Consider the following 27,784-nt stretch of genomic DNA (forward strand, 5'->3'; position numbering starts at 1 on the left):
TCAGTGCCTCTGTTTCTTTATCTGTAAATGAGGAAAACATATCTCGCTGTTAAATTTTTCATGATTAAATGCAATCATGGATGTAAATTGCTTAAAAGAATGCCTGGATCTTCTTTTTAGTCCTTTTACTTCTGATAATAATGATAATAATAATAGCAATAATAACGACGAGGAGGAAGGGGAGGAGGAAGAGAAGAAGTAGTAGTAGTATTTAGTCAAGTTGACAACTTGAACTTATGCTAGGGGCTTTCCTCTGGTACTTGTTTTTTAAAACTTTCAATCATTATTTCCATGTGCTAGCCATAACAGCCCTGTGAGGCTCATAGGATTAATGATATTAGGTATTTCCCCCACTTTATAGAAAAGTCATAAAGCTGCGTCTGGAATCTGCATTTTAGGATTCTCTCATAGGGCTCTTTCTAATATAGCCTGCTGCCTTTGACATAGCGTTTGCCCAAAGGAGCAAAATACTTGGTGTAAATCCTGGCAATCATTATTAACCCCTGTATTCACCTCTACAATTAAGTCACTAAAGAGTCTATATCTTTGAAGCATATGTTAATTTGATTAGCTCCTTTTCCACCTAATATTTAACATAATTGAAAATGAGGTTCAAGCATTAAGCAGTGAAAATGTTTCTGCTCCCAATTGTTTTACATGAAACTTGAGAGGGTTACTGATAAACTGCAAATTTCACTGAACTAATGTAGAAGATGGATGGCAATAGAGAGCTATGATTAATATTTGCTATTTGCAAAATATGGAAGAGAGTGATATCTCTGGTTGTTCAGTACCATATTTAAAGCCTATTACTTTTCAAGATACTATATTAAATTTGATGCTACATTTTGGATAAGTATGTTAATGCTAAAATTGCTATGAAATTTACAAAGCCCTAGTGGATTTCGTTGTAAGAAAAATGAATTGAATATGATTGTTTACTTGGGGAAATAAGCAGCTATTGTTATTCTCCAAAGAGTAAAAAGGCTTTTATATATTGAGTTACCTTCAATTTTCTTGAAGATTGTTCCCCATATTAAGTGTTTAGCTGATTTACATAATCTACCACAAAGGATACTGAGAAGTTACAAGAGAGGAGTAATTTGAAATTACTTTAGGAAGTTGTTAGAGTTCTAAAAGAGATGGTGTGATGGAGATAGATGTCACTGCAACTCAGAGATGTATTATTATTTTCAAATTACTAAGGTATAGAGATGTGTTAGGTACTTATACACAATTTTAAAAGAAGTCCCTACCTCAATGAATTTGAAATATGAACCACATATTTTGACATGCACTAAGCTGTTGCCATTTATCTAATGGGATATTATAAAATACTCAATAAATCTTTAAAATTATGATATATATTGTTCTAGTCCGCAAGAACTTTGACCAAATGTGTGTGTGTGTGTGTGTGTGTGTGTGTGTGTGTGTGTGTGTGTGTGTGTGTGTGTGTGTGTGTGGTGTAGGGAGGAGTTTTGGAGTCCAAATTCCCTAAGCAGCACTGGAGATACTAAATGAGAGTAAATGTTCAAAATAATTGATCTAGGGTTCTAGGTGTTTATTTTTCTTTTAAAATAGTTTTCCAGATTAGAGGTTTTTGTGGAGTCTGGTGACAACATCAACTTTTCTGTTCACTAATTCTTCTCTTGCCCCACCTGTCTCATGTGATCTAGCATTTGTATCTATAAAAATGTTTAGAGTTTTTATCTAAAGTTAATGAGAAAAAATAGGCACAAGCAGCCAGGAAAAAAACAAAAAACAAAAAACCAGAGCATCCGCAGAAAGAGATGTGAGATTATTAATCATCACTATTTAGTTGTGGAATTAAATGACTTCCATTTTTCTCTTTCAAAATGGCCTAAAGAGCCTGCCGAGGCACTATGAGGAAATCCAGTGCAGCTGTTCTCACAACTGAGTCAAATCAGTTTTGGAGGAATATTTTTCCAGGCGAGACCTTTCATCCTTCTATTGTAAGACTTTAAAAGCACTAATAGAACAATTAGGTTAAAGAAACTCGTGTGCACCAATGTGGTAAACAGAATTTCATTTCAACTGTTGAGTGTTATCTCTTTGATGTAATACAATATCTGTGTACCACAAAGGCAGTCTCCTTGAAAAGCTATCATTTCCTGGATAAGAAGTCCCATATTCAGTACGTAAAATTCTCAGCCTGTCTATCTCCTGAAAAAAAAAAAAAAGATGATTTATTTCCCTTTTTATTTACTAAAATGTTATGATAGTATTCATGAGATACCAAAATACCTAGCCAATTCCATGACAAAAGCAAACTAGTGCTTTAGGCTTTATGTACCTACCTAGGCTCTCATCACACACAAATAGATGGGTTTTTTAAATGGTAGAATTCGGTCAACCTACAGTTTATTTGCTGTATAAGTAAATGAAGTCAGTCAAACAGCTGCTGGAGAATTAGATACAAATTGTTTTCAGAAAAACTCTTGGTTTTATCAAGTTTGTTATATTTTTCTAAAGCAACTGATTTATGTCCAGCCAGTGATCATGCTTTCCTCTTAGTATAATGTTCATTCATCTAAAAAGGACAAAAATAAAAAGGGCAAACAACACACTGTGAAAGATGGTTTCAGCAAATACTATAAAGGCTTAATTTATTTGTCATATTACACCAATATAGTTTAATTGGAAAAAAAACTCACTAAGGTGCCCAGTAAATAAATGCACAAAAGCCATAAATAGTTCACAAGAGAGGAATCAGAACTAGTGAACACGTGCAGAAAAAATATTCAGCCTCACTAATAATCAAGGAAATGCAAACTAAAAGAAGATACCTTTAATTTACTCATTTCAAATAGATATTAAAAAATAATACTCAAAGTTGACAAGGGTATAGTGAAAGGAGAGTGCTCCCACACATTGCTAATAGCAGCGTAAATCATTACAGTCCCCCAAAGCCACAAAAATGTTCAAACCTTTTGGCTCATTAATTCAACTTCTTGGAATCTACCCTAAGGAAATAATAAAAAATGTTGAAGATGTTCATGTTATCTTTATGTGACTTCAGTTATAATACTTGTAAATGGAAAGGGAAGAATGTAAATACCCAATAATAGTGAAATGGGTGTGTAAATTACGGTACACCCGGCTACACTGCTGTTAAAAAGGATGGTTATAGAAATTGTACAGAAACATGTAAAAAACATCTAGAGTGAAGGAAACAACATGAAGAGAATATATGTGTATACTATGACTGGAAGGAAATGGACCAGAATGACAGCAGTCACTCTTACAGACAGACAGATTTATGGGGGAGATGCCTCCCTCAATTTTGTAAAGATTCAAGTGATTATATGTTACTTTTAAATCTTTTTCCCCCACAGCAGTTCACTACTTAAATGTTTCTTTAAGGAAAACAAAGAAAGGTGAGAGAAGCATCAGCCAGGAGTTCACATTCACTTCCTAAGCCCAATGTTTTCTAAATCAGTTAGTTTGCATTAAAGTAAAAGGTCCTTATTGAGGAAAAATTACTATAATTCCAAAGAGTACTATCCCCCTTTGCTAGCTATTCTCCAGGTACTAGGTGGCCTCATTTCCTCTGCCTGGTGTGCTGGGAAGGCCTGTTCTCCTTGGGCAATGTGCTTTGTATCCTTTCTTTTCTTTCTTTCTTTTTTCTTTCTGGAGCAGAGTGAGCCTTTTTGGTGAAAGCCCCAACTTATAAACAGGACAGGCTTGTTTTCCATTTTGAGAGGGCATCATATATGATTAAGAGCAAGATGTAGACAGAAAATAACCGGCTGGAGGAAGAAGAAGGGAGGTTATCCCCAGTGCATAGATGTATACATGGATTCAAAAGCAATGTTTTAATTAAACTACCCTATAATAGATTGGCATGAGTTTGAAGGGTTGGAGAAAGGGAGAGGAAAGGAAGGGATGGGAGTGGGGGGGTGGGAATGATAAATAATGTAAACTTGGCTTTGAATATCCCCACCGTGGTTTTTTTTGTTTTTGTTTTGGCTTTTGGGGTTTTTTTTTGGCTAATCAGTCTAAGCTTTCCTTCAATTTCGTGTACAATCATGGGATGTTACAGCTGGAAGAGCTCTTTGAGATAATCTAATCTCCTATTACATTTGGATAAACTAGAGACCCTGAGAGAGGGAAGGGATGTACCTTAGGCCACTCTTCCAGGTATTCTGCTGAAAGATGAAGTGAAATAGTGATTAAGAGTGTGGCCTTTGGAGACAGATTGTATGAATTGAAATCTCAGCTCTACAGCTTACTAGCTGTGCGACCTTAGGCAAGTCACTTAACTGCTCTGTTCCTTGGCTTTCTTTATAAAATGGGGCTAAAATTAATACCTACTGAATAGGATGCCATAAGAATTAAAGGAGTCATGATATGAAAAGCATTTACAACAGTGACTGGTAGGCCTGATGCATGATAACTGCTGTGAGTTAGCTGCTACCGGGACTGCTTCTGCTTTTGTTATCATGATTATCCCGCCATTCCAAGACCAGTGAGTTCCGCTTACCAGGTTGTCTCTCTGTAGCCTTATGGTGACGAAAAAAAAAAAACATAAACTTCCATGAGCTCCTCTGAAGTCACCTTGGAGTTTATCTTGTTAGCAAGTAGAAAGTGGAAAACACGAGGGTAAACCACAGGTGGTGACATTTTGAATTTATACTGTGATCTATCTGAATGGATCTTCTGCAGTAGTAAAGACAAGTGACTTCTTTGTTTTTCACTTTGTTCCATAGCAGCATGTATTTTACTTCCACAATTGCTTTTTTTTAAAAAAAGGTTATCATTATCAAAATAAAGAGAAATTAAAAATTATTTTGTTGCTTTTGTTATTTGTTTTTTTTTAATGGATGAAGAGCCATTTTTTTTTTTAATGGAGATACTGGGGATTGAACCCAGGACCTCGTGCATGCTAAGTATGTGCTCTACCACTGAGCTATATATCCCTACCCCAAAAAAAGTTGTTTCGATGTGAATAGCATTATATGTACATTTGATTTCTCTATGAGTTGACACTGTCATCATTATGTCTAAATGACATTGGCTTGCCAACGGATCTCCAGGATGCCATGTTGGGCACTAAATGAAAAAAGTCAGTTAAGCAAATATGAGCATATTCTTTACCTTAGAGTATTTAGAACAGCATCTTTTCTGAATTATTATGCTTTCAAAGTTTGATGGATTTAGAATATTAATCTTTTTCTTAAGGTTTTACCACTTTTTTATTTTCAATAAGTGAACTAGTTGTGTGTGTGGTCAAGCTCTGTCTCTCAAGACCTTGGTAAATCTCACAGTTACATACTTTCACAGCTCTAGGCACAAGGTGCCTCCATATCATGTGTCTAAAGAGAGCTGAAAGTATCTTCTGCCATCCGGGTCCACTGGCACAGATTTTAATAAGTTTTGGTGAAGGAGCAGGGGGGAGGGGGCAGAGAAGGATTATTATTTTTTTTGGTTTTTACCAATTTGTGATATAAAGGAAGATTGCTTCCAAGGGACACTCAGTAACCTTGACTTAGGTGTGACATGCCTAGCTGATTATAGCTGTGAATAGCTATGATGAGAACTTCAACATTGGTTCAAAATGGCTATTAGGAATCTCTTTCTCTCTCTTTCATGTTGCAAATGCACATACTGAAGGAGAGAAGTATGTCTAGATTCCCATACATAAAAAATACAGGTGGCTTTAACATGATAAATCACAGTAGCCAAAACACAACATTGGCATTAGAAGTGAGATGTTTTTTATTTTTAAGTTTAACGTGTCAGGTTTGAGTGGTGTAAATTCATAACCAACTGAGGCTCAGGAGGGAGCATTATTTTGGCCACACCTCTGCTGTGTTAATCCCAAACAGCAAGAAGACTAGTACATCTAGGGTTCATGAGACAGGGGGAGATATCAGAGGATGAGTTTGGAGAGGTTAGGGTAGGGAGAGGTGGACCTTGTAGGGGTCTTGTAGGTCATTGTAAGGATTTCAGCTTTTATTTTAAAGAAAATAGGATGTCATTGCTGCTTTTGAGCAAAGGAGAGACATGATATGATTTAGATTTAAAAGCTTCATTGTGGCTGGAGTGTGGGGAATGTGCTGGAAGGGAGCAATAGTGTAAGCGGTAGATCAGTTAGGAGGCTATAGCAGTAATCCTGGTGTGGGAGTAGGGAATGAGGGAGATGTTGGTTTCTGGATACATTTCAAAGGTAACCCCAATGGGATTAACTGACGGATTGTATGTAGGATGTAAAAGACTAGAATCAAGGATGGCTTCAAGTTCTGTGGCCTAAGCAAACAGAAGAATGGATTTGCCATTTACCAAGATGAAGACTATGAGAGGAGCAGTTTGGGGAAGGGATAGGAATCAGGAGCTTAGTTTTGAACATAATAAGTTTGAGATACCTTTTAGATATCCAAGTAGAGATGTTGAGTAGGCAGTTGGGTATCCAAGCCCGTGGTTCAGGTGAGGGACCTACGCTGGAGCTATAGATTGGGGACTTATGTGTGTAGACAGTATGTTCAGCCATGAGATGGCATGAGCTTGATTGTTTTTGACTCCTCAGTATGTATTAATTTATATTACTTGATCTGCTTTCTCTCCAAGATGCTCCACTCTGATATCAGTTCAAACCAAACTACGTGCCTCTGTGGACCATTTATGGAATCTGTAGGTTTAGGAGTTAAATAGTTTCTACTATGTGTGTGCCTAGAATAGTGCTAAGTGGTATGGGGGAGATAAAGAAGCATAAGACTCAGAGTCTGCCTTCTCTGATCTTAACATCTGATTAGGGAAATAAGACTAGTGAAACTTTGTTCATACTGCAAAGCACTATATACCATCAAATGCATATCAGTCAAATCCATAAGCTTCATTGAGTGATTTCAGTGTTCTTTGTGTTTGCTATACGTGCAATAGAAATTCCAAAAAGTAAGATGCTGTACGTGACAGAGGAGCCACCATCTAAACGTCTGTAGATTTCTTTGACAACGCAGTATGGTGAAGAGCTGAAGAAAAATAAAGGCGTCATTTTCATTGCAAAATAAAATGCTATTTTGTTTCAAGCTAGGTTTCTTGAACATTGTATGAAAGGACTAAGTTGCAAAGTTGCAACAGTGGATGAAAATGATGATAAAATAATGTAAAGAATGAAAACAAGAACATTTTTATACGCTTTAAACTTTTCAGAAGACTTTGACATATCAGATGGTCTTTGATCTTCTCAAATCTCTCTGTGCTAAGTAAGGGGAATAATGCCTCTACTGGTCTTAAGAGCCTTAGTGGCTCCTAGCTCAGCATTCTGTGATGAAGGGGTTTTTTTTTTTTCAGTGATTTATCATGAAGTTTAAAATTTCTATTTCTAAACCCGATTTAGATCCTGCTGTTCCTATACCAGTATACTCACCACAAGTGTTGTTTATGTCCTCTTGGTACTATGAAGAACAAAAATTTACCACCACCTAACTCATTAAAAATGCTCTGCAAGCCTGAGGCGCAAAAGTCACAATATGAACACAAAGAGCTCAGTCCCCCTTAAGGACACTTTATTTCATGAGCCTCTCTAACTCAGAATCCTTTTCTTAAATGCAATATTAAACCAGAGGCAAGAATGTTTTTTCTGAATGTAGTTCTCTTACCAGTTTTCATTTCAAATGTAGGATATGCTGGGTTAATATTTGTACTTCTGGCCACTTTCAAACCTTGTAAGTAAAAAAAAATCTAACCAATGTCTTTAACATTCAAAACAGACACATACCATAGAACAACGCTGTCCTTTATTTGCATTCCAACACAAGTATTTTTGAAAGCTGGCTCTCTTTTACCTTGAGTATTTTCTGATACTGCTACTTCCAGCTTAATCCTAAATGTTTGACAATGTTCGCATGTAACACAGTGCTATTATTGCCTCCGGCTAGCTTCGTGTCATCTCGTTTGTCTTTTGCTCCCCTCCTTTGATAGTATTATCAGGACCAATTGTAAATCTGCCTGATGTGTTTCCTTGCAAAAGGACAAATCTAAGAAGGCGTGTGTTTTCCCCTCTCTCTTTCTGGACTGCTTACATTAAAAGAGTTCCTCTTCCTTTTTTCAGAAAACTGAGCTTGCTTAATCAGAAATGGAGCAAACAGACTGCAAACCCTACCAACCTCTGTCAAAAGTCAAGCATGAAATGGACCTGGCTTATACCAGTTCTTCTGATGAGAGTGAAGATGGAAGAAAACCAAGACAATCATACAACTCCCGAGAAACTCTGCATGAGTATAACCAAGAGCTGAGGATGAATTACAATAGCCAGAGTAGGAAGAGGAAAAAAGTAGAGAAATCTACTCAAGGTATGTTTTTATTGGATTTTTATAGCTGATACTATTTCTCATTAGGGAATGCTTGTGTGCATAAACTTATGTTTCAAAAACAAATTTGCTGATGTTAACTGGTTAATAATTTGTGCTGCTTACATACGCTTAGTGAATCTGTTTCATATGCCAGTTCAGCTGAGGTTGTAGGTTACATGTGCTTTTTACGGATTATGCATGAATTTAGATGCAACAATCCTCTTATCAGAGCATTCAAAATTTGTCTAATCCTACAAATAGCCATTTACATACTGAAGGATAAATAATTTATAGTAAGATGAAAAGTAAACAGCCAAGTGCTTTTCAAGCCATTGCCTATATGGGACGAAAGTCTCAAATAAATATTTGGTATCTAAAAAAGCCTTAAAAAGGTTAGTGGAGACTACCAAGCAAAGGTCCAGAAAGACTGTCGTCGACAGAATGCTGAAACCCTGTGCAGCACAGTCCTAAGGGAAAGTAAGAATTTGTCAGAACCCTTCCTACCACAGCCATAATGTGGGGCGTATCCTTTGGACAGCCTTTGTCTCTCAATTATGGATTGACAAGACAGTTTCTAATAAATAGAAAGCAGGTAAATAGAAGTATGATTTCCTTATTTCTTTTCAATCATTAGATAAGTAGTATTAGACACTATTTTAACTACATAGTAAAAAAAGATACTGACATTGGCAGAGATTACTTTTTTTTTCTTAAGAATAACTCAGTGTTGAGATTCATAAAATTGATTCAATGATCTGGATCAGCAGTTCTCAAAGCATGGACTCTGGGCCAACAGCAGCATCATCACCCATGGACCTGTGAGAAAGGCAAATTCTCAGGCACCACCCTAGACCGTATAAAATAGATTTATTACAATTGAAAATTACTGTGTTCTAATTCATAATGAATCTTACATTAGAAAAACTTTAAATTGAACCAAAGATTCAAGATTTGTACTAACATTTAAATATATATTGAATGTTTATATTAACTATATTACCCATTTTTTTTAGCTCAACATACTTGGTAAAAGTTTTGTATCTGTGTTCTCAAGTAATTCATTTTAATCTTCCCTATTTATGCAGCTAAAGGCTTTGTAACTTTGTGATAAAGGAATTTTATTTTTCTCCCTGACAAGGATGACTCTAAATTTCTAAATTGGTAGATGTTTTCCTATGGGAATTTTGAGGGGCTCTATTATACTTTAAGAAATGTGTAGTTCCCATTAAAATATTTCTCTATAAGCCTGTCTTTATAGAATATGAATTTAAAACTGTGACTTGTGGTTTATGGGATTGATGTATAGAGTGCTTGACCTAATATGCTGTGAATTTAAATAAGAATGCACTTCTGGTGACAGTTTGTTCTAAAAATATAAGCCATTTTGTATGGAGTCAGTATAAAGAGCTAGGCAGCCTCAGATTTTATCTCTGCATTGTGATCAAAATGAATTTTGAGATGAGGAAAGTAAGTCTGTCTTCTATGATGTCATCGTAATTTCCTTTTAATAACCTATTATTACTCAGTAAGCTTTTATTTAGCACTTGCTCTGCATCAGGCCTCAAGTCAAATGCTGGGACTGGAGATGACTATGATAGTTTCTGTTTGCAGGAAACTCATAATGTGGTAGAGAAAGTAGACATCCAACAAATCATTACAATTAAGTGTAAGAAGTGCTTTTATAGATAAATAAGGTGCTATGGAAGTACACAGGGGAATCAAGTGTACTTTAGAAAGGTGATATTTGATCAAGAGCTTACCATCTGAATGAGAGTTTACTAGGAAAAGGACATTCCAAGAGGGTAGATTATCAGGTGCAAGAGTGTGAAGCTGTGAAAAGGCATGTAATGGTGAAAATCTCAATATGACTAGAGTGAGGTGCATTGAAACTAGACCACAAAAAGTCTTGAATGCCCAACTTAGTTCTTTTTTTCCTTTAAACATTTTTTTTAAAAAGCTTTTAAGTGATAGAGAATTTCATGATGAATTATAATCTTTAGGATGAGAAGTATAGAAAACAATTGTAGATGTGAAAGCAGCAGTGTAGAAGATGGATTGCAACTGGGAAAAACTGGATGCAAGGAGACACTCTATGAAGTCACTGAATTAGCCCAAGCAAAGAATGGTGATGAATGTCTAAATTTTGGCTGTATCAGTGGAAGTGAAGAAATACATTCAAGAAGTAGTAGTGTGATAGAATTGGTGAGACTTAGTAATTGGTTACTTGTCGAGGTTGAAGGAGATAACAGAGTCAAGGCTGACTCTAAATTTCAAGTATGGGAAACTGGGAAGATGGTGATCCACTTACCAAGAGAAGAAAAATAGGAGAAGTGGGTTTGGAAGGGAAGAGAATGAGTTTCTTTCTGGACATGTTAAATTTAAGTTGTTTGGGTGACACCCAGGTGGATTTTCCCATCAGGCAGCTGTTACTGTGTATCTAGAGCTCAGGAAGGATCTGGACTATTGATGTGAGTAGATTTGAGTTTACCAGTGTCTTCTACTAGAAGACGCCTGGGGATGGTTGAGATTACCAGGGAGAATGTATAGAGTAAGACCTGAAAAAGGTCAAGGATAAAAAGCTGAATCTATTGTCCATGAACTGACATAAACATGTTTTCAACCTATTTAAATTTTCAACTAGCACCATCCTTCGATATATTGACTTATGTAAAGTATAAAGATCCAGGAGGTGAAAGTCTGGAAACTTGTGGTCTTTTTGCCACTGACTTGGTGATCTTTAGACACCTAGGAGGGAAAATATATGCCTCTTTGGGGGGAAATTAATTAACCTACATTAGGCAAAATTGCGGGCTTCATTATTATCTTTTTTGTGAGGTCTGGAATCCTCTTTGTTGTTTTATTCCATATATTACTACCTATGAGTAAAAGAAAATGTTCTTGATTTTCACAAATATGTTGGTGCAAGCGTCACCCTAGCTAGAATTGAGCCTGCATCATTATTTTTAAGGAATAAAATACTCATAAAATCATTAAGTTTTAAGTCAGGCAAGTATAAAGCTAACATAGTGTTGACTGCCTGCCACTATAGTGCCGGACTCTGTGCTAGATGCCTTTCAAGCTTCCTAGTTGTGCAGCCTTAAGCAAGTTACTTCAGCTCTCTGAGCCATAAAGTTGACTGCAAAGTTGACTTCATCATCATTGTCATCAACACCACAATCAGTAATAAAATTAAAAATAACAATAATAATAATAAAAGTTGAATAGTACCTACCCAGTCCCAGGACTCTGTTAGATGCTTCAATTTGCTCCTCATGAACACCTTATGAGATGAGATATTATCTCCAGTTTACAGATGAGGTAATTGAGGCTTGGAGAGAAATAACTTGCCAGTTTTTGCAGCTAAGAGGTAGTAGGTTGGGACTGGAAATCAAGTCTGTGACTCCAAAGTTCCCATTGTTCACTATGCTAAACTGACTCCCATATGTACATCATGAGGTTGTGATAAGGACTAATTGTGATCCTAAGTGTGAAAGTGTTTAGGGTTTACAAAGAGGTTTATAAAGTCCTTTCCATTTTTATTATGTTTAGAAAAGGGTAGATGATATACTATGTAATTTATAATGAAATATTCCTGAGTCTGTCGGTTCTTTACCACTTTTTAGGGAAGTTACTATGTCATCCAATTCAGGGCTTTTTGGGGGGAAATATTAATAGGAGGAGATACTTGATCCCATCTGAAAGTGGCTTCTTTTTTTTTAATTTTTAAATTTTTTAAAACTTTTTTATTGAGTTATACTCATTTTACAATATTGTGTCAAATTCCAATGTAGAGCACAATTTTTCAGTTATACATGAACATACATATATTCATTGTCACATTTTTTTTCACTGTGAGCTACCACAAGGTCTTGTATATATTTCCCTGTGCTATACAGTATAATCTTGTTTATCTATTCTGCATATGCCTGTCAGTATCTACAAATTTTGAAATCCCAGTCTGTCCATTCCCACCTCCCCCTTGGCAATCACAAGTTTGTATTCTATGTCTGTAAGTCTGTTTCTGTTTTGTATTTATGTTATTTTTTTTCCCCTTAGATTCCACATATGAGCGATCTCATATGGTATTTTTTCTTTCTCTTTCTGGCTTACTTCACTTAGAATGACATTCTCCAGGGACATCCATGTTGCTGCAAATGGCGTTATGTTGTCTTTTTTATGGCTGAATAGTATTCCATTGCATAAATATACCACATCTTCTTTATCCAGTCATCTGTTGATGGACATTTAGGCTGCTTCCATGTCCTGGCTATTGTAAATAGTGCTGCTATGAACATTGGGGTGCAGGTGTCTTTTTGAAGTAGGGGTCCTTCTGGATATACGCCCAGGAATGGGATGACTTGGGTCGTATGGTAAGTCTATTCCTAGTCTTTTGAGGAATCTCCATACTGTTTTCCTCAGTGGCTGCACCAAACTGCATTCCCACCAGCAGTGTAGGAGGGTTCCCTTTTCTCCACAGCCTCTCCAGCATTTGACATTTGTGGACTTTTGAATGATGGCCATTCTGACTGGTGTGAGGTGATACCTCATCATAGTTTTGATTTGCTTGCTCTGATAATTAGTGATATTAAGCATTTTTTCATGTGCCTATTGATCATTTCTATGTCTTCCTTGGAGAATTGCTTGTTTAGGTCTTCTGCCCATTTTTGGACTGGATTGTTTGTTTTTTTCTTATGAAGTCGTATGAGCTGCTTATATATTCTGGAGATCAAGCCTTTGTCGGTTTCATCATTTGAAAAAATTTTCTCCCATTCCGTAGGTTGTTATTTTGTTTTACTTATGGTTTCCTTTGCTGTGCAGAAGCTTGTAAGTTTCATTAGGTCCCATTTGTTAATTCTTGCTTTTATTTCTATTTCTTGGGTAGACTGCCCTAGGGGAACATTTTTGAGATGTATGTGAGATAATGTTTTGCCTATATTTTCTTCTAGGAGGTTTATTGTATCTTGTCTTATGTTTAAGTCTTTGATCCATTTTGAGTTTATTTTTGTGTATGATGTAAGGGAGTGTTCTAGCTTCATTGATTTACATGCTGCTGTCCAGTTTTCCCAACACTATTTGCTGAAGAGACTGTCTTTATTCCATTGTATATTCTTGCCTCCTTTGTCAAAGATTTGTTGACCAAAAGTTTGTGGGTTCATTTCTGGGCTCTCTATTCTACTCCATTGGTCCATATGTCTGTTTTTGTACCAATACCATGCTGTCTTGATGACTGTAGCTCTATAGTATTGTCTGAAGTTTATTCAACAGAAAAAGAAAGTAAAGAAACAATCCACTTTAAAATGGCACCCAAAGTAATAAAATACCTAGGAATAAATCTAACCAAGGAGGTGAAAGACTTATACATGGAAAACTATAAACCATTGATGAAGGAAATTAAAGAAGACTTAAAAAATGGAAAGCTATCCCATGCTCCTGGATTGGAAGAATCAATATTGTTAAAATGGTCACACTGCCCAAGGCAATCTACAGATTTAATGCAATGCCTATCAGATTACACAGGACATATTTCACGGAACTAGAACAAATCATAATAAAATTTATATGCGACCACAAAAACCTAGAATTGCCAGAGCATTACTGAAGAAAAAGAAAGAGGCTGGAGGAATAACTCTCCCAGACTTCAGACATATACTTATCTTTATTTGCCAAGAAAGCAGCACCCCCACCCACCATGTACATAAGAGTGCTGGATTTTAAAACTGGTTTTCATATTTTCTAAGAGCTTTCGAATTAAGGGATAGACACTAATCTAATATTATTCACAATTCTTTACTAATAGGATGAATGAGCCTTAGGCAAACTAATTTTATATGATTTTTGGCAGGTCTAATAGCAGGGATACATTTCCTGGAGGCACACAGGCTAGCAATTGTTCTCAGGCAGCCTCACTTCCAAGGGAGGCATCAGTTAACTAAGAAATTAGTATAAGACAAAGGAAAACATAAATATATGCATATATATAACCAAGGATAATAATTTCAGTCATGAGAATTGCCCTATAATTTTTATAATAGGTAGATTGGTTTTGAATATAGCCATTTTACCGAAAATAATTATGAATGAAAAGTCACCCATGCATAAAAAAAAGGTATGGGGAGGACCTGTTACAAGTCCCACAATATCATAGACTCCTGAGATATTGTAGCTGACACAAACATTTCATTTCTCCCTTCTTAACCTGTTCTTTTGTGACTTCTCTTTTTCCTAATATGGTTTTTGTTTGTTTGGTTGTTTTCCTCTTTCTGTATTACAACCTAAACCTAACTCTCACATTATCGCCATCTGGTGGAAAAAATTAAAACTACCAATCTGTAATTTCCAAGATTATGTGGAAGCAAAGTTTATCTGTCATTCATCTATCCATTCATTCATCCATCTATCCATCCAACCATCTGTCTGTCTGTCCATCTATCCACCTATCCATTCATCCATCCGTCCGTCCATTTTTTTCATTTACTCATTTTTGCATCAAACATTCATTTAGTGTCAGCTGCTCCAGGTACTTAGTTAGGTGGGTGAAGTTCATCTTGAAATAAATGGGCACAAGTGACTATTATTTTCCTCTTCATTGTCCTAGGCTAATAAGCCCCTTCATCCCACAGCAGAAGCTGCTCAAGCAGCATTCCCACTTGTGGGTTTAAGGTGTAGACAGAAACCCAGATTTGAAAACTATATTTCTTGATTCTTATTTCAAGCACTTAGCAGTAGTATAAACTATTGTTTGCTTATATCTAAACAGTTTGGACAAAACTTCCTACAAAAATTTTGAAAGAAGTCTTACTCTCAGGATCTGTATTTATGTGGTAAATATCACAGATGGTAAGTATAATATAATGTAGCAAGGCCTATAAAATGAAAACTTTAACAGCTTTTGATTACCTGTGATGAATTTTCTCCTATGAGCATGTTATGGTTCTAGCTGTCACAAGTTTCTAGCATAAAAATCTATGACTGCCCAAAAACTTAAACCATAAGGGAAATCAAAGTTATTTAGCAACAACTCCAATTGGCTCATATCTTTCAGCCAGTATCATTTGTTCATGAAAACTTAATCAATAAACATTTATTTCTATAGCATCTAAGACTGGGATGGAATATCTATGGCATCTGTGCCACTGCTCCCTCTACCTGTCCCATGGCAGACATCCCTAATCAAATTGTGGTGCTCTTTCTTGTGGAGCCCAATGCAGCCTCACCTCCTTATCAACGCAGCGTTCCATGCAAGCATTGTCAATCAGTTGGAGTTGGCAAGAAGATGAAACCTATTTCCTATGCATGGTCTGCTTATCTGTGCCAAGTTCTGTGTTAAAACCTGAATATATATATGAATAAGAGGCAATCCCTGCCTTCAAAGAATTCAGAGTACAGTTAAGTAGGCAGATATAAACTAGCTACGGTGATGCAATAGAATTGATGTTGTAATAGTGGTATATGTTAAGTCTAGAAGCTAGAACCATGTATTCTGCTTGAGGAATGATCATGATTATAAGTGAAATAGCTAACATTTAATAAGCACCAGGCACTGAGTAAGGCACATTAGATGGAATATGTTATTTAAACTTCCCAATATGCTATGAGGTTGGGATCATTATTATCCCCATTTTACAGATGAGTAAAGTGAGGCACAGAGATGCTATATAACTTGCCCAATATTACAGAGGTAGTTAATAATAGGACTGGGATTGGAACCCAGGCAGTCTGACATTAGAGCTCACAGCCCTAACTGTATGCAGAGATACAGAGCTCTAAATTCAGATCTCAAGTTCAAGAAAATGGTGTCACTCATGTGATTGTGTGTGTGTGTTTGGAATCATCTACATATAGATGGTTCCTGAAGCAGTGAGAGTAGAAAAGATCATCCAGTGAAAATACATACAGTCAGAAATAAAGAGAGCCAAATACACCTGAATTTAAAGTAGTGGGGAGAAGAAAAGAGGTGGTCTTGAGATGACAACGAAGAATCAAATGGAAAGGGTATCACATAAGCTAACGGAAGGGACTTTCCAGTGGGAAGATGTGAGTAAATAGTCGAACACTTCAGAACCAACAAGCAGAATGAAAATGGACAAAAGGCAATAAAAACAGGCAGTTTAGAAGCTCATTGCTGACTCTAGACCAGAGATTCTCCACTTTGTTTGGACATTAAAATTACCTGGGGAGTTTTACAAATCCCAGTGCCAACCACTGCTCCTCAGACCAATTAAATAAAAATTTTCAATGGTGGGACCCAGGCATTAAAAAAATCTCCTCAGAGGACTCCAGTGTGCATCCATGATGAGGATCCATTGCCTTAGAGTAAATAGTTTTGATAATCTTAGCGAAAGACACCAAATCACAAGGATTTGAAGAGTGAGAACAAGTGAGTGTAGTGACTAGAACAAGGCTCTATTGGAGACTGTTTCGGGATCTCAGGTGGAAGGAAAGGCTTTGAGAAGGTTCAATACTTCCTCTGAGATGGGAAGTCCTGCATCCATGACCATGAGTTAAGATTCTCTGCTAAAGGAATTTCATCTTCCCTTACTTAATGCAGCTTAGATCTTCCAAGATTTAGTATAACAAGGGAAACTACAGGGAGAAGCTGTTAGGGATGGAAGGCTCAGCCCCTGCATTTCATCTCCCTTTGGCATTGAGTCACCTTGATTTACTGTGTTCTTCATCAACTGGGAAGTTTTCCACCTAGTGCTAAATCATAGATGGCCTGCATTTTGTTTCTAGCAAGGGAGATAATATTTTCTTATGTAGATATTTATACAACATACCCTACATACAGGTGATTGCAGGTTGTACTGATGTGTGCAAAAACATATATTGTACACGTAGGTTTGGAACCGGGCTTTGGAGAAGGGAAGGGAGGCAGGTAGATGGAAGATGGAGGAAGGATATTTACAGTGATGCAGTATAGAAGTTGCACCTTCAAGCATCCTACCAAAAGTCCTCATTTCTGTAAAACTCCCCTTTTCTCTTCACTTAGCTACGAATATAGGTAGCTAGTAGCCACAGGCAGTCACAATTTGTCACTTCCTAGATAACAATTCATTATCAAGTGGTAAGGTTCACCTAGAAGGACTAAATTTCATGGAAATAATTCTCTATATAGATTCTTTGTCTTTATAAAACAATGGACAGTTACTAGAATTAGTGAGGTTTTACCTTTGACCATCTCTCTTGTTGATGAACATTCTTAATCCAGGAATAGCTAGGTCAGTTTCCCAGTGTGTCAGTCCTGCTGCTTCTGAGGCTCCATGGCCTTTTGCTCTCAGTCTGAAAATGTCTCTTGCCTCTGCACTCTCATCCATTTCTACTGTCTACCCCTCAGCCCGCTTTGCTTAATGCTGTGTTTAACCCTTTAATGCTTCTTCCACTATCTAGATTAAAACCTACACCAGAGTCTCAGAATAATTCTGGTGTTGTCTTCTTAAGAACTCTGCTCAATGGAATCATGTATTTTTCTTTGAGGATCTACATAATTTCAGAAGGAAAAGACTGGCTCCCTAGCTAAGTGTCACAGGGATGACTATGCCCTGGGAAACAAAGCCACTGTCCTATTTTTAGGTCTATAATTTGTTTTTTCTTTTTGAACTGCTTCAGCTACGGGAAGGCTCAAAGGGGATATATAGCCCTGGGATTGTAAAGACTGGGGGGAAAAAAGCTTTGTTCTTTTGCTTTTAACTCTTTAGAGCCCATTTATTATATGGTTAACACAAAGGCCAGACAAGGGTAGTCAGATCATTTGAATGACAAACACAATAGATAACATGGCTGAAGCAGAGAGACTTGAAGATTGATGAAAAAGAGAGGCTGGGGAAATATAGAAGAAAGCAGTTGCTAAACCTAAAAAGTGAAGTGAAGGGGCATGGGTTTGGTTCAATAGATAACAGGGAAACTGCAGCATTTTTAAGGGTTTTAGTTCATTGAGTTGATTGAGACTGTATCCATGTTACATGTTGATTCTCTTTTATTACAAAGATTCAAACAAGATTCATAATTGGCATTTCAAAATGTAGCTATAATGTGACCAGCAAAAGCAGTTTTAAGTATCTGCAAAAGAATGATTGTGAGGAATGCTAACATGTCCTCTCAGAAAATGGCCCTGTCAGAAAACTGTTATTCTGCTTTTTTGGTCATCTGTGATGCAGAACTCGCTCCATATACAAATAAGTTCTATTTATTTTTCAGCCCTTTTCTTTCTCATTATAATTCTGAAAGGGTCTAGAGGTGACAGAAGATAAATCTTGAATCCTTTGGAACCTTGGAAATATTCTCATTTGAAGCCTTTATACTGAAAGCTAAGGATTCTGCTGTCCTGTCAGTATAAACTGAACCATATGCAGTAATACTTGGGTGCCAATCATTCCTGTAACACGTGCAGTATTTAATTTTATTACTCTTGAGAGTTTAACTATTTGAGCAAATGACTCTTTGTGTCTTTTATGTCATATAAGAAAGAAGTTAGAAATGAGCTCAAAGGCAGAAAGAAAGAAAGAAAGAAAGAAAGAAAGAAAGAAAGAAAGAAATTGACAAGGACATGCCCAAACCTTTCATAGAATTTAAAGGTTTGAGGTAAGATTCATTTCTCTGTCTTCAACTAAGACATTTACAAGGCTTTGCTACTAAAGTCCAATTATGTCTCCTCATTAACGGTTCAAGTCCAGAGTTTCAAGAACACTTTAAAAATGATCACATTGACATACAACTAGGCTGAATGCTAACATGTCTCAAATTAATCAATAAATATGGTCCAAAACCACCTTCACTAATTGTAAAAAAAGTAATCCGTGGCTTTGAAAAATGAATCACAGGAAATGCAGAATTTTATTGTATGTTTTCTATGTATACATACATGTATTTATGTCATTTTTCTGATCACCATCATTATATGAATATAACATATAACTTACATTTTATAATTTTGTATTTATATATTATATATATAATTTAAAGAAGTGAGGTGGATCTAAAAATTGATTGGAATTGCTCTCTAATTTTTTTCCTATTGATTGCCTTTTCTTAAGACATACTTATATCTAATAATGGAGAGGCAAAACAGAAGAGAAGCTATATGGAGCAGCATCTAAAATTCATACATGGACACTTGATGCCTCCTGTTTCTCCTGTAGCTTCCCACCTTAAATGCTCTAAGCCCTGGATATGCTCAGACTGCCTCTAGCATAGATAGCAATAAAGCTGATTTCTGATGCATCCTAACTGTAACATACAGCCCAGGCCACCAGTCAGCATGTTCTTTCCAATCCACATTGTGATTGGCAGGACCAGTATATCTGGTCAATGGCCCATGGAACATATCTGATCTATTCGACTTAAAAATACAGTTGAGCTGGCTGTGCCATCTTTTTGCCACCAGGCTTTTGAAATTAACATTAAAGCCTAGAACAGTATTTGGCATATAATAAGTGTTCAATGAATGTTTATTGAACAAATGAATTTGTTAAATGTATTGCACTTAGCATTTCCTTCTGGTAAATTAAATTTATAAGAGGCTCAAATTTGAATATTGGCCACCTTGATTGCTATGTATCTTTTTTTACTTTTCATAAAAGAGTATTTGATAGTTTTAGTGTATAATGCTTTGTCTGAATGGTTTGTAGTCTTTGCCATACCATAAATAACAAGATAAAATGATTATGCAATTGAGTGTAAGTTCAAAACCTTTTGTAGTTAACAACAGCTTAAAATTCATTGACAGAAGGCTTTCTAAAATGCATGCCCCTTTTTTTTTTCCATGCCTTAGTTTGTAGAGTTTGATTTGGGTATAGAATTGGCTTAAGTAACTTTATGTGTACGTAGGAGGGTGTTATTCTGATCAGTTACTTCCGGTTTTATTGTACTGGACTAGAGATAATAGAAGCTAGTGAAGAATGGCCTTAATGTAGAAATAAAAAACCTGAAATCTCGGAAGTGGCTTTGTAATATTGATATTTATCTCACTGTTATTGATGGCAACTGCCAGTGGTGAGCGGAGAGGGAGATAATTCCAACTAAATGAGGCTCCCAATTATTTAGACTTTTAATTGTGATTTTAGTGTACTAATAAGATGATCTAAAATGTATATTTGCAATTCTTATTTGCATGTATTTAAGTATTGTGGGATTGAAATTTACATTTCAGTATAAAGTTTGGAGGTTGTGTTAGAACTCTGCCTTCGTAAGAGCACTTAAAGGGTGTTGTCCTGGGATTTGTAATTATCCATGACGTCCATATTCAGCAAGAGTGCCATCAGAAAGTTACCTTTTCAACAAACTAAACAAATTCTCATAAATCATTCTTTTGGTAAAACACTTGAACTTTTGCTAAAATAATGCTTAAAAGATAGAAGCTGTAAAAGGAACACAATTAAGCAGTTTTTATTACTCAGGTTCTAAACCAAAGCACTTAAAATTGAATCACAAGGCTGGTCAAGGACCTTCAGAGACCATGCCTTCAGGCAGGACCACACTAAACCTACCGATCTACAAATTACATGAAATTTGATTCTTTTCCAGTTGTATTACCAAGCTTTGGTGATAGTGTGGTGTGTTGATTTTTGCCTCCCTATGTTAGCATAGTAATTCTCATTTTTCATCCTATATACCCTTAAATCTCACTAGAGTTCAACTGAGTAATCATTGTTTTCCAGAGGTAGCATTTGATAAGTGTTTGTTGATTATTGATTTTAAAGGCTTCAAGAAATTTCTACCACTTTCTAGTGTTTCACAGTATTTACTGCTGACATATTTTACCAGAATTCCACAGGTAGAACTTTAAGCCCCTTCCCCCTTGTCCTGTACTTGGCCATGGAGTAAAACCAGACATCATAACGGTAACTGGACATTTTTGTATAGTGCAGTATTTTGCACATAGTGAGCCAGGCATTGAACAAATATTTATAAATTGAATTAAAAAGTTGAATATCTTGGTTTTGATGTGTTTGTCGATGAATTATTCAGGGTGCTATAAGAGAAAGAATACTGAGCTAACAGCGATTTGAGTTCAAATTGCTCTTACTTTATAGTCTAGCACAGTGTCATCACAGAATCAGCCCTTAGTAAATATTTCCTGAAAGAATAAATGAGGTGAATTGAATGAATGAAGCCTTGAGCTCCTATTCCCCTGAAACCCTCTCAGCTGGTTCCTCATACCTTCTTACCTGCCTCAGACATGACTCCCCTCTAAGGCCACTGTTTCTGCAGCAGCCAATCTCTTGGAGCTCCCCGATACTACCCCACACCCCACAAATCTCAGGCCCCACTGCAACATTGAAACCATTATGTTCAAAACCAACACACCTAAATAAAACAAAAACCCTGATCCTCTGTGGTGCATGCCATCTAGCTATACCACTTTACCAACCTTACAGGCATGATCCCTATTTGTTTAATGTTTTTGGAACTGATGAAATTCTTCCCATTGATTCCAAATGTTGGTTTAACCCTAGGTTCACTTGTACCAGCTTTCATTTGTGGCTAAATCGTTGTTATAAACCTGCTCTTCCGTCTCGTCACCTGGCTAGATCCTTCTTAGCCTTCAGGTCTCCATCTAGACGCTGCCTGCTCTGGAAAGCCTTCCTTGGTCCTGTGTAGTCTCCCCTGAATGCCCCTCCTACGTGCTCTATTGGCACCCTGGACATATTCCAAGCAAAGCACAGGGCCTCTTAATTGTAATTGACTATTGTTTGTTTCTCCAACTAAAGTGTAAACTTCTTGAGGGCAGGGACTCTTGTCTTTTTCACTCTTACAAACTTTGTTACATAGGTAAGTTCTCAAAGAAATATTTTTTATTTTACTAAGATAACTTTTACTAGGTTTTGTTTCCTCTTATGTAAAGTGAAGATAATATTTGCTTACTGTGGTACAGAGGATCAACTGAGATTGTGTACATAAATCATTCTGAAAGCTGCCGGGACACAAATATTATTCCCAATTGTCAAATCTTTTCACAGGTGCCTTCAACTCACAGAATGCCAATTACAGCCATTTTCAGAGAGTGATTTCCTGCCCATTCTTAGGATCTAGGAAATTGTGTCACTGGAAATAACATGAAAATGAATGCAGTGGAACTTTATGCATAGGAATAAGGGCACATACTATGTCCACACCAGCAAGTCTGGTTTCATTGAGGATTGTGAATTCCCATGCACTGGCTCTGTAGCTTAACCATATGGATGAGCAATAGTGGAAACAAGCATAAGCTTTTTGGCCCTGTTGTAGTGACGATAGTTGCAAGACTGCTAGTTAAAGTGCTGCAAAACACAAGAGAATGGTTTTCAGTTCAAATCTTCTTGACAATGTCTCTGCTAAATATGACGTGGTTAACACTAGATAATAAAAATTTTGAATCCTGAAGGAGTATTGATGAAAACCAAATTTGTAACATCCATGATTTTCAATATTGTAGTCATGCACATTAACCAGTTGGATTAGAGGAGTCTTACTCTGCTATAATCTGCCAGATGCGTCATGGCTTTTGTTACAGCGTAAGTCTCTAAAAACTCTATCCAAAGTATTCAGCATTAGAGCGTGTACTCCCTCTAATACTTGCTGATGGCAGTGACCTCAAGGATGAGGGTTTTAGTGACCCTTCAATAGCAGATGAGTCTTACCCTGTTGGATTCTTTATCACTTTCTGTTGCCTTCATGCCACAAACCCATTTGAAAGGTTTTATGATCCAATCTAATTTCACTTACTATCATTGCACACTCATATTTATTCAGAACTCTGTACATACTAATGGGTCTGCTATTTTGGAAATTCTCAGGAACTGTTAAACTGAACAAATTAATCTGAACACTTCCCTTCATTTGTAGAATATAGGAGGCACAGTCTACTGATGTTGAGTTTGAATAAATGGAAATATTACTCTTTAGTTTATTATCCTGAGGGCCTTCCTTCCAAACTAAGCATCCACTGGATTGTTTTACAATTTAGGCTACTCAAAGTGAGAATAGGAGAGTTTCTAATCTTCTAGGGGATTTTTTTTCCTTCCTTGAAAGGTTATGATAACTAGAATTGGTAGCTCATAAAAAGCCCAAATCAATATTGCCATTGACTTAATCCACATAAGAGGCTTAACTTCATAGGTGACTTCTGAAAAGCTGAAACAAAACAAAAATCAGTCCCTGGTGAGTTCCTAAGTTTAAAATAAAGTTGAAAGCTGTTGCAGAAAAATACTTCTGGTAACAAAGATAGCAGGGTGGGACCTTGTAAACAATTATATTTCAGCAAATAAATTCTCATATTTCATATTTTCAAGAGTAACAAGAATTAATATTTATTATGTGTCAGGCACTGTACTAAGTATGCTGTTACTTCACCTTTAAAACAACCCTGTGACATTTAGACACACTTATTATCCCAACTTACAGGTGGTAAAATTGAGAGAGAGGTTAACTTTCCCAATATGATACCTCTAGAAAGTGGTCCAGTTGTGACTTGAACATGTATCTGCTGGCTACTAAAGTCATGTTCTTAATCAATGTACTGTATATATAAAATGCCATTCATCAGATATAGTAGTTGACATTCAAATAGGTCTATAGCGGAAGATGATGCTCCTTATTTCTGTTAGAAATATTTGTGTAGTTTTCCTAAATATAGGGAAACACCCTGAGCCTTCTGCTCTTTAATGTCAGGAATCCACTGTGATTAGCACCAGGCCAATATGCCCGTGCAAGACTGAACTGTATGCCATGTCCATGGGGCAGTGTCCTTTTCTTTTTCAGAATAGGTATCTAGGATGAAAACCAACTTCTTGACTTTATTCTTCCCAACATTATACACTAACTACCTGAATCAACTGAGCCAGAGGTAATTTACTCATTGATAACCAATTTATTCCAGACTTTCATTTTAATAGCCTTTCTTCTTTTGAAATTCATACCATCTGACTTTAGTTTTCTCCTTCCTTCTACCTCATTAAAGTGATCTGTCAATCTTCAGACTACTGACAGGTGTTTTTGAGTGTCTGAATGTTGTATCATTTCACTTTCTACTATCTACATGAAATCCAACATTTAGGTTCACAATTTATCTAATGTCTAAGCCTTAGGGTGCCCTGACATCCCTAGCAAATGCTCTTTCCAGATCACCAAGGCCTCCAGGTTGCTAAATTTAATGGTCAGTTCTTAGTTCTCATTTTGACCTTTTAGCAGCATTTGACACCATCAGTCACGCCTCCCTCTTTACTTGACTTTCAGGATATATTCTTCTGAGTCATCCTATGATTCCTTGTAGGATCCTCCTCAATCTTTCCAACCATGAAACATTAGAGGGCCTGAGGACCTGGCCTGAGGACTTCTCTTATCTTTGATACACTTATTCCCTTGGTCATCCTGTCTTATGATGTTAATACCATTTATATGCTGAAAAAAAATCCACAGCTCCAGCTTGGGCCTTTCCCCTCAAATTCAAATTCATATCTCCAGCTGGGTATTTTTCATCTCCACTTGAGTGGCTGCTAAGTATTTCAAACTTAACATCTGTACCAGACACCTCTTGTTCTCTACCGCACATTCTCTCATCCCACCTTTTCTATTCCAGCTGTTGCTGCTGCTGCCAGCTGTGTGCATATGGACACGAACAACACCTCCTCTCAGCTGCACCAGATACTGCTCATTTCCTGCCTTTTCTGCCCCCTCTGTGTGGAATGCCTGTAGCAGCCCACTCAGTCATTCCGAGGCACGTGTAACCTGGAAGTGTGAGAGAGTCAATGCCCCAGGGGATAATTCCTGACCTATAAGAGACAGAAAGACAGTCATGAATGCCTCCCTCTTCTAAGTTCAAGCAGACAATCTTCCAGGCATTTTATAAGCTCCTCAGAGGGTCCTCGGTAAGATGAAGCTTCAGTTACCCATAGTTGTGACCAGCTCAAAAACTCACCCTTGGATTGACTTTCCTTACTTCTCTACTTCACTTTTACTGGTCCTCCACTCCTGTTTGGGGATCATTTCCCAAAGTTTACTCCCTGAAGCACAGTCTCTTGTCTCAGGTTCTGCTTTTTGGGAAACGTGACTGAGACAGTATTCCAAACCAAACCCCTGACCCTCCCTCCAAAACTTGAGTCTCCATCTCGAATTGTGTCAACTCTTCTTTCCAGGTCCTCTGATCAGAAACCTGGGTGTGGTCATCAACTGCATGTATTTTATCAGCAACCTTGCCATCTCTACCTTCAGGATATCTTCAGAATCTGACTAATTTTTCCCACTTCCTCTGTTACTACCTAGTCTAAGCCAATATCATTTCTCATACTGATTCTTGCAGTAGTCTTCTAAGCTGTCTCCCTGCTTCTGCTCCGGCACCCCTACATTTATTCTCAATATAATGGCCAGAACGATACTTTTAAAACCTAGGGCGGATCATGCCCACCCCCAATCAGAAGCTGCAGTGGCTCCTCATCTCACTCAGAACACAGGATCTACATACTGTGTTCTCCCTTTACATTTGTGACCTATTTACTATTAACTTCTTTGTTAGTCCTGCTAAAATGACATTGGTCTCTATGATGGTTCTAGTACAGCCATACTTCTGCCCCAGGGGCTTTGCAATTGCTATTCCATCTGTCTTGAATGTTCTTTCCTTGGTAACTATCGGATTTGGTCTCTTATCGGGTGCAAGTCCTTACTCAAATGTCACCTCAGTGGGTCATTTCCTGACCATGCTGTTGGAAATTAAAATCCTCCCCCAAAACATTCCTTTTCTGCTTTTTTTCCTTAATAGTACTTATCACTTAGGTGATTGTATAATTTATTGTCCAAACTGGGACATTTCTGAGAGTGAAAGTGTACACTAGGAGTAATCACCCTAAGACCACAGGGATAAACCAAGACTCTCTGAGACAACTGAGATATCAGTCACCCTACTCATCACCATCTGATGTACTATTTTGTCTGTTTTATTTATATTTTATATTTTTATACCTACTATATATATATATATACACATACAATAATATATATAAATATATTTACTTATATTTTTATTATATTTTTATTTTACTCATTTATTTTCTGTCTCTCTCAAGAGAATTAAGTTCTGTGAGAGCAGGAATTTTTGTCTGCTTTGTTCTCTGCTGAATCCCAGTACTTAGAACAGTGCCTGGAACATATTAGGCATCTGATAAATATTTATTGAATTAATGCAATTCCACCAGAAGAGTGTCTGGTACATAATTAGCTTATTAGTTATTATTATTAATACTTCTTATTTATCATCAAAGAAAAGTGTTTGCTTTTAGCTCTGACTGAGAATGGTGTTTCTTGTGTAGCATTACTCTATTTTATTTACTCCTCTGTAATATTTTCATGGGCTACCTGTACAGAGTTGCTTGCAACTGCCAAATAATTTTTATTGAAATGGTCTGCTTGCCTCCAGTTTTTTAATCAAGATGCCTAGTAGCTGGGTGACTTACAATCCTTTGCAATTCATGACATACTGATGAATTGTTCTTTTATACATCAGGGGAGATAAAAAAAATTAGCTGGTAAAACCTTATATGCAGTTCATATTTTAATACATTGGATTGGTTTATTTAAAGCCCAGTTGTGAGCATTTTAAATAAATGCTTGAACTTCTAATTGTAATAACAAGTAGCACATCTCTTGTACACTTTATCCAGTTGGGGAATGTGGCTAAAAATATCTTAGAAGAGTGATTTTGAGTTCTTTCAGTAGAATTCTAGAAATGCAAATTCAGATAATTGTAATGATCAATCATTTACTGGTATGTTAATTTCTTAATGCATTCAATTTATCAGCAGCAGGTTTTTCCTAATTCTAAAGAAGCAACGCTTAATTCTCTTTTTACTGATTAATTGTGGAGAATTATACTTCTGGCAGTTGACAAAGGGACTTACATGGCTTGCTTCAATACCATTCGAGACATAGGTAAATAATAAAAGTAAACAATTCATGAGAAGTGGAAACATAATTAACAGCAATCTTATAAATGTTTGTCTCCTCTTGCGAAAACCTTGGTAAGCTATGGAACGAGCTTCCGGTTTTCTGTAGATGAGAAATACTTGTTAGCTAATCAATGTATAATCCCAAATCCTCCTTGAACATTAAAAAATTGACATTAGCCAATTAGATAATTCAATTGGACAAGCATTTATGGAACATTTACTATTCAAAGAATTTCCTTTTGGTCACAGACACAAATTAAATTCAGCAGCATCCCTTTGTAAAGCTGATGTTTGGAAGCATAACTGGTAGCTTTTTTATTTGGGCTTTTGTCTTACTGAGCCTTTATATTTCAAGGCACAGGATTTTCTCTACAGTATATCTGTAGCCTTATAATCGTGGGCTGCGTTGTAACAGGATTGTGCTTTATTGAGATAGAATAAATGCATTGAAAGTTCACTTGGTAAGTTCTTTTATTTTAATACAGAATTCCATGCTGAGAAGCCTTGTCTTCTAACCTTTTGTGCAGATAGTGTCCCTTATTCCCATTTGCCCCCTTTTGG

General features: G+C 36.7%; 1 protein-coding gene across 1 annotated transcript in view; it reads left to right on the forward strand.

The window, feature by feature from the left end:
* The window catches only part of TENM1 (teneurin transmembrane protein 1), a 631,171-nt gene that overhangs the window by 151,415 nt on the left and 451,972 nt on the right, over positions 1–27,784 (forward strand). The window contains exon 3 of the mRNA XM_032474729.1: positions 8,072–8,312. Within this exon, the coding sequence (XP_032330620.1) occupies positions 8,096–8,312 (217 nt within the window). The 5' untranslated portion in view covers positions 8,072–8,095. The remainder of the gene's footprint in view (positions 1–8,071; positions 8,313–27,784) is intronic.

The sequence above is a fragment of the Camelus ferus genome, chromosome X (assembly GCF_009834535.1).
Source record: "Camelus ferus isolate YT-003-E chromosome X, BCGSAC_Cfer_1.0, whole genome shotgun sequence".
Taxonomy (NCBI): domain Eukaryota; kingdom Metazoa; phylum Chordata; class Mammalia; order Artiodactyla; family Camelidae; genus Camelus; species Camelus ferus.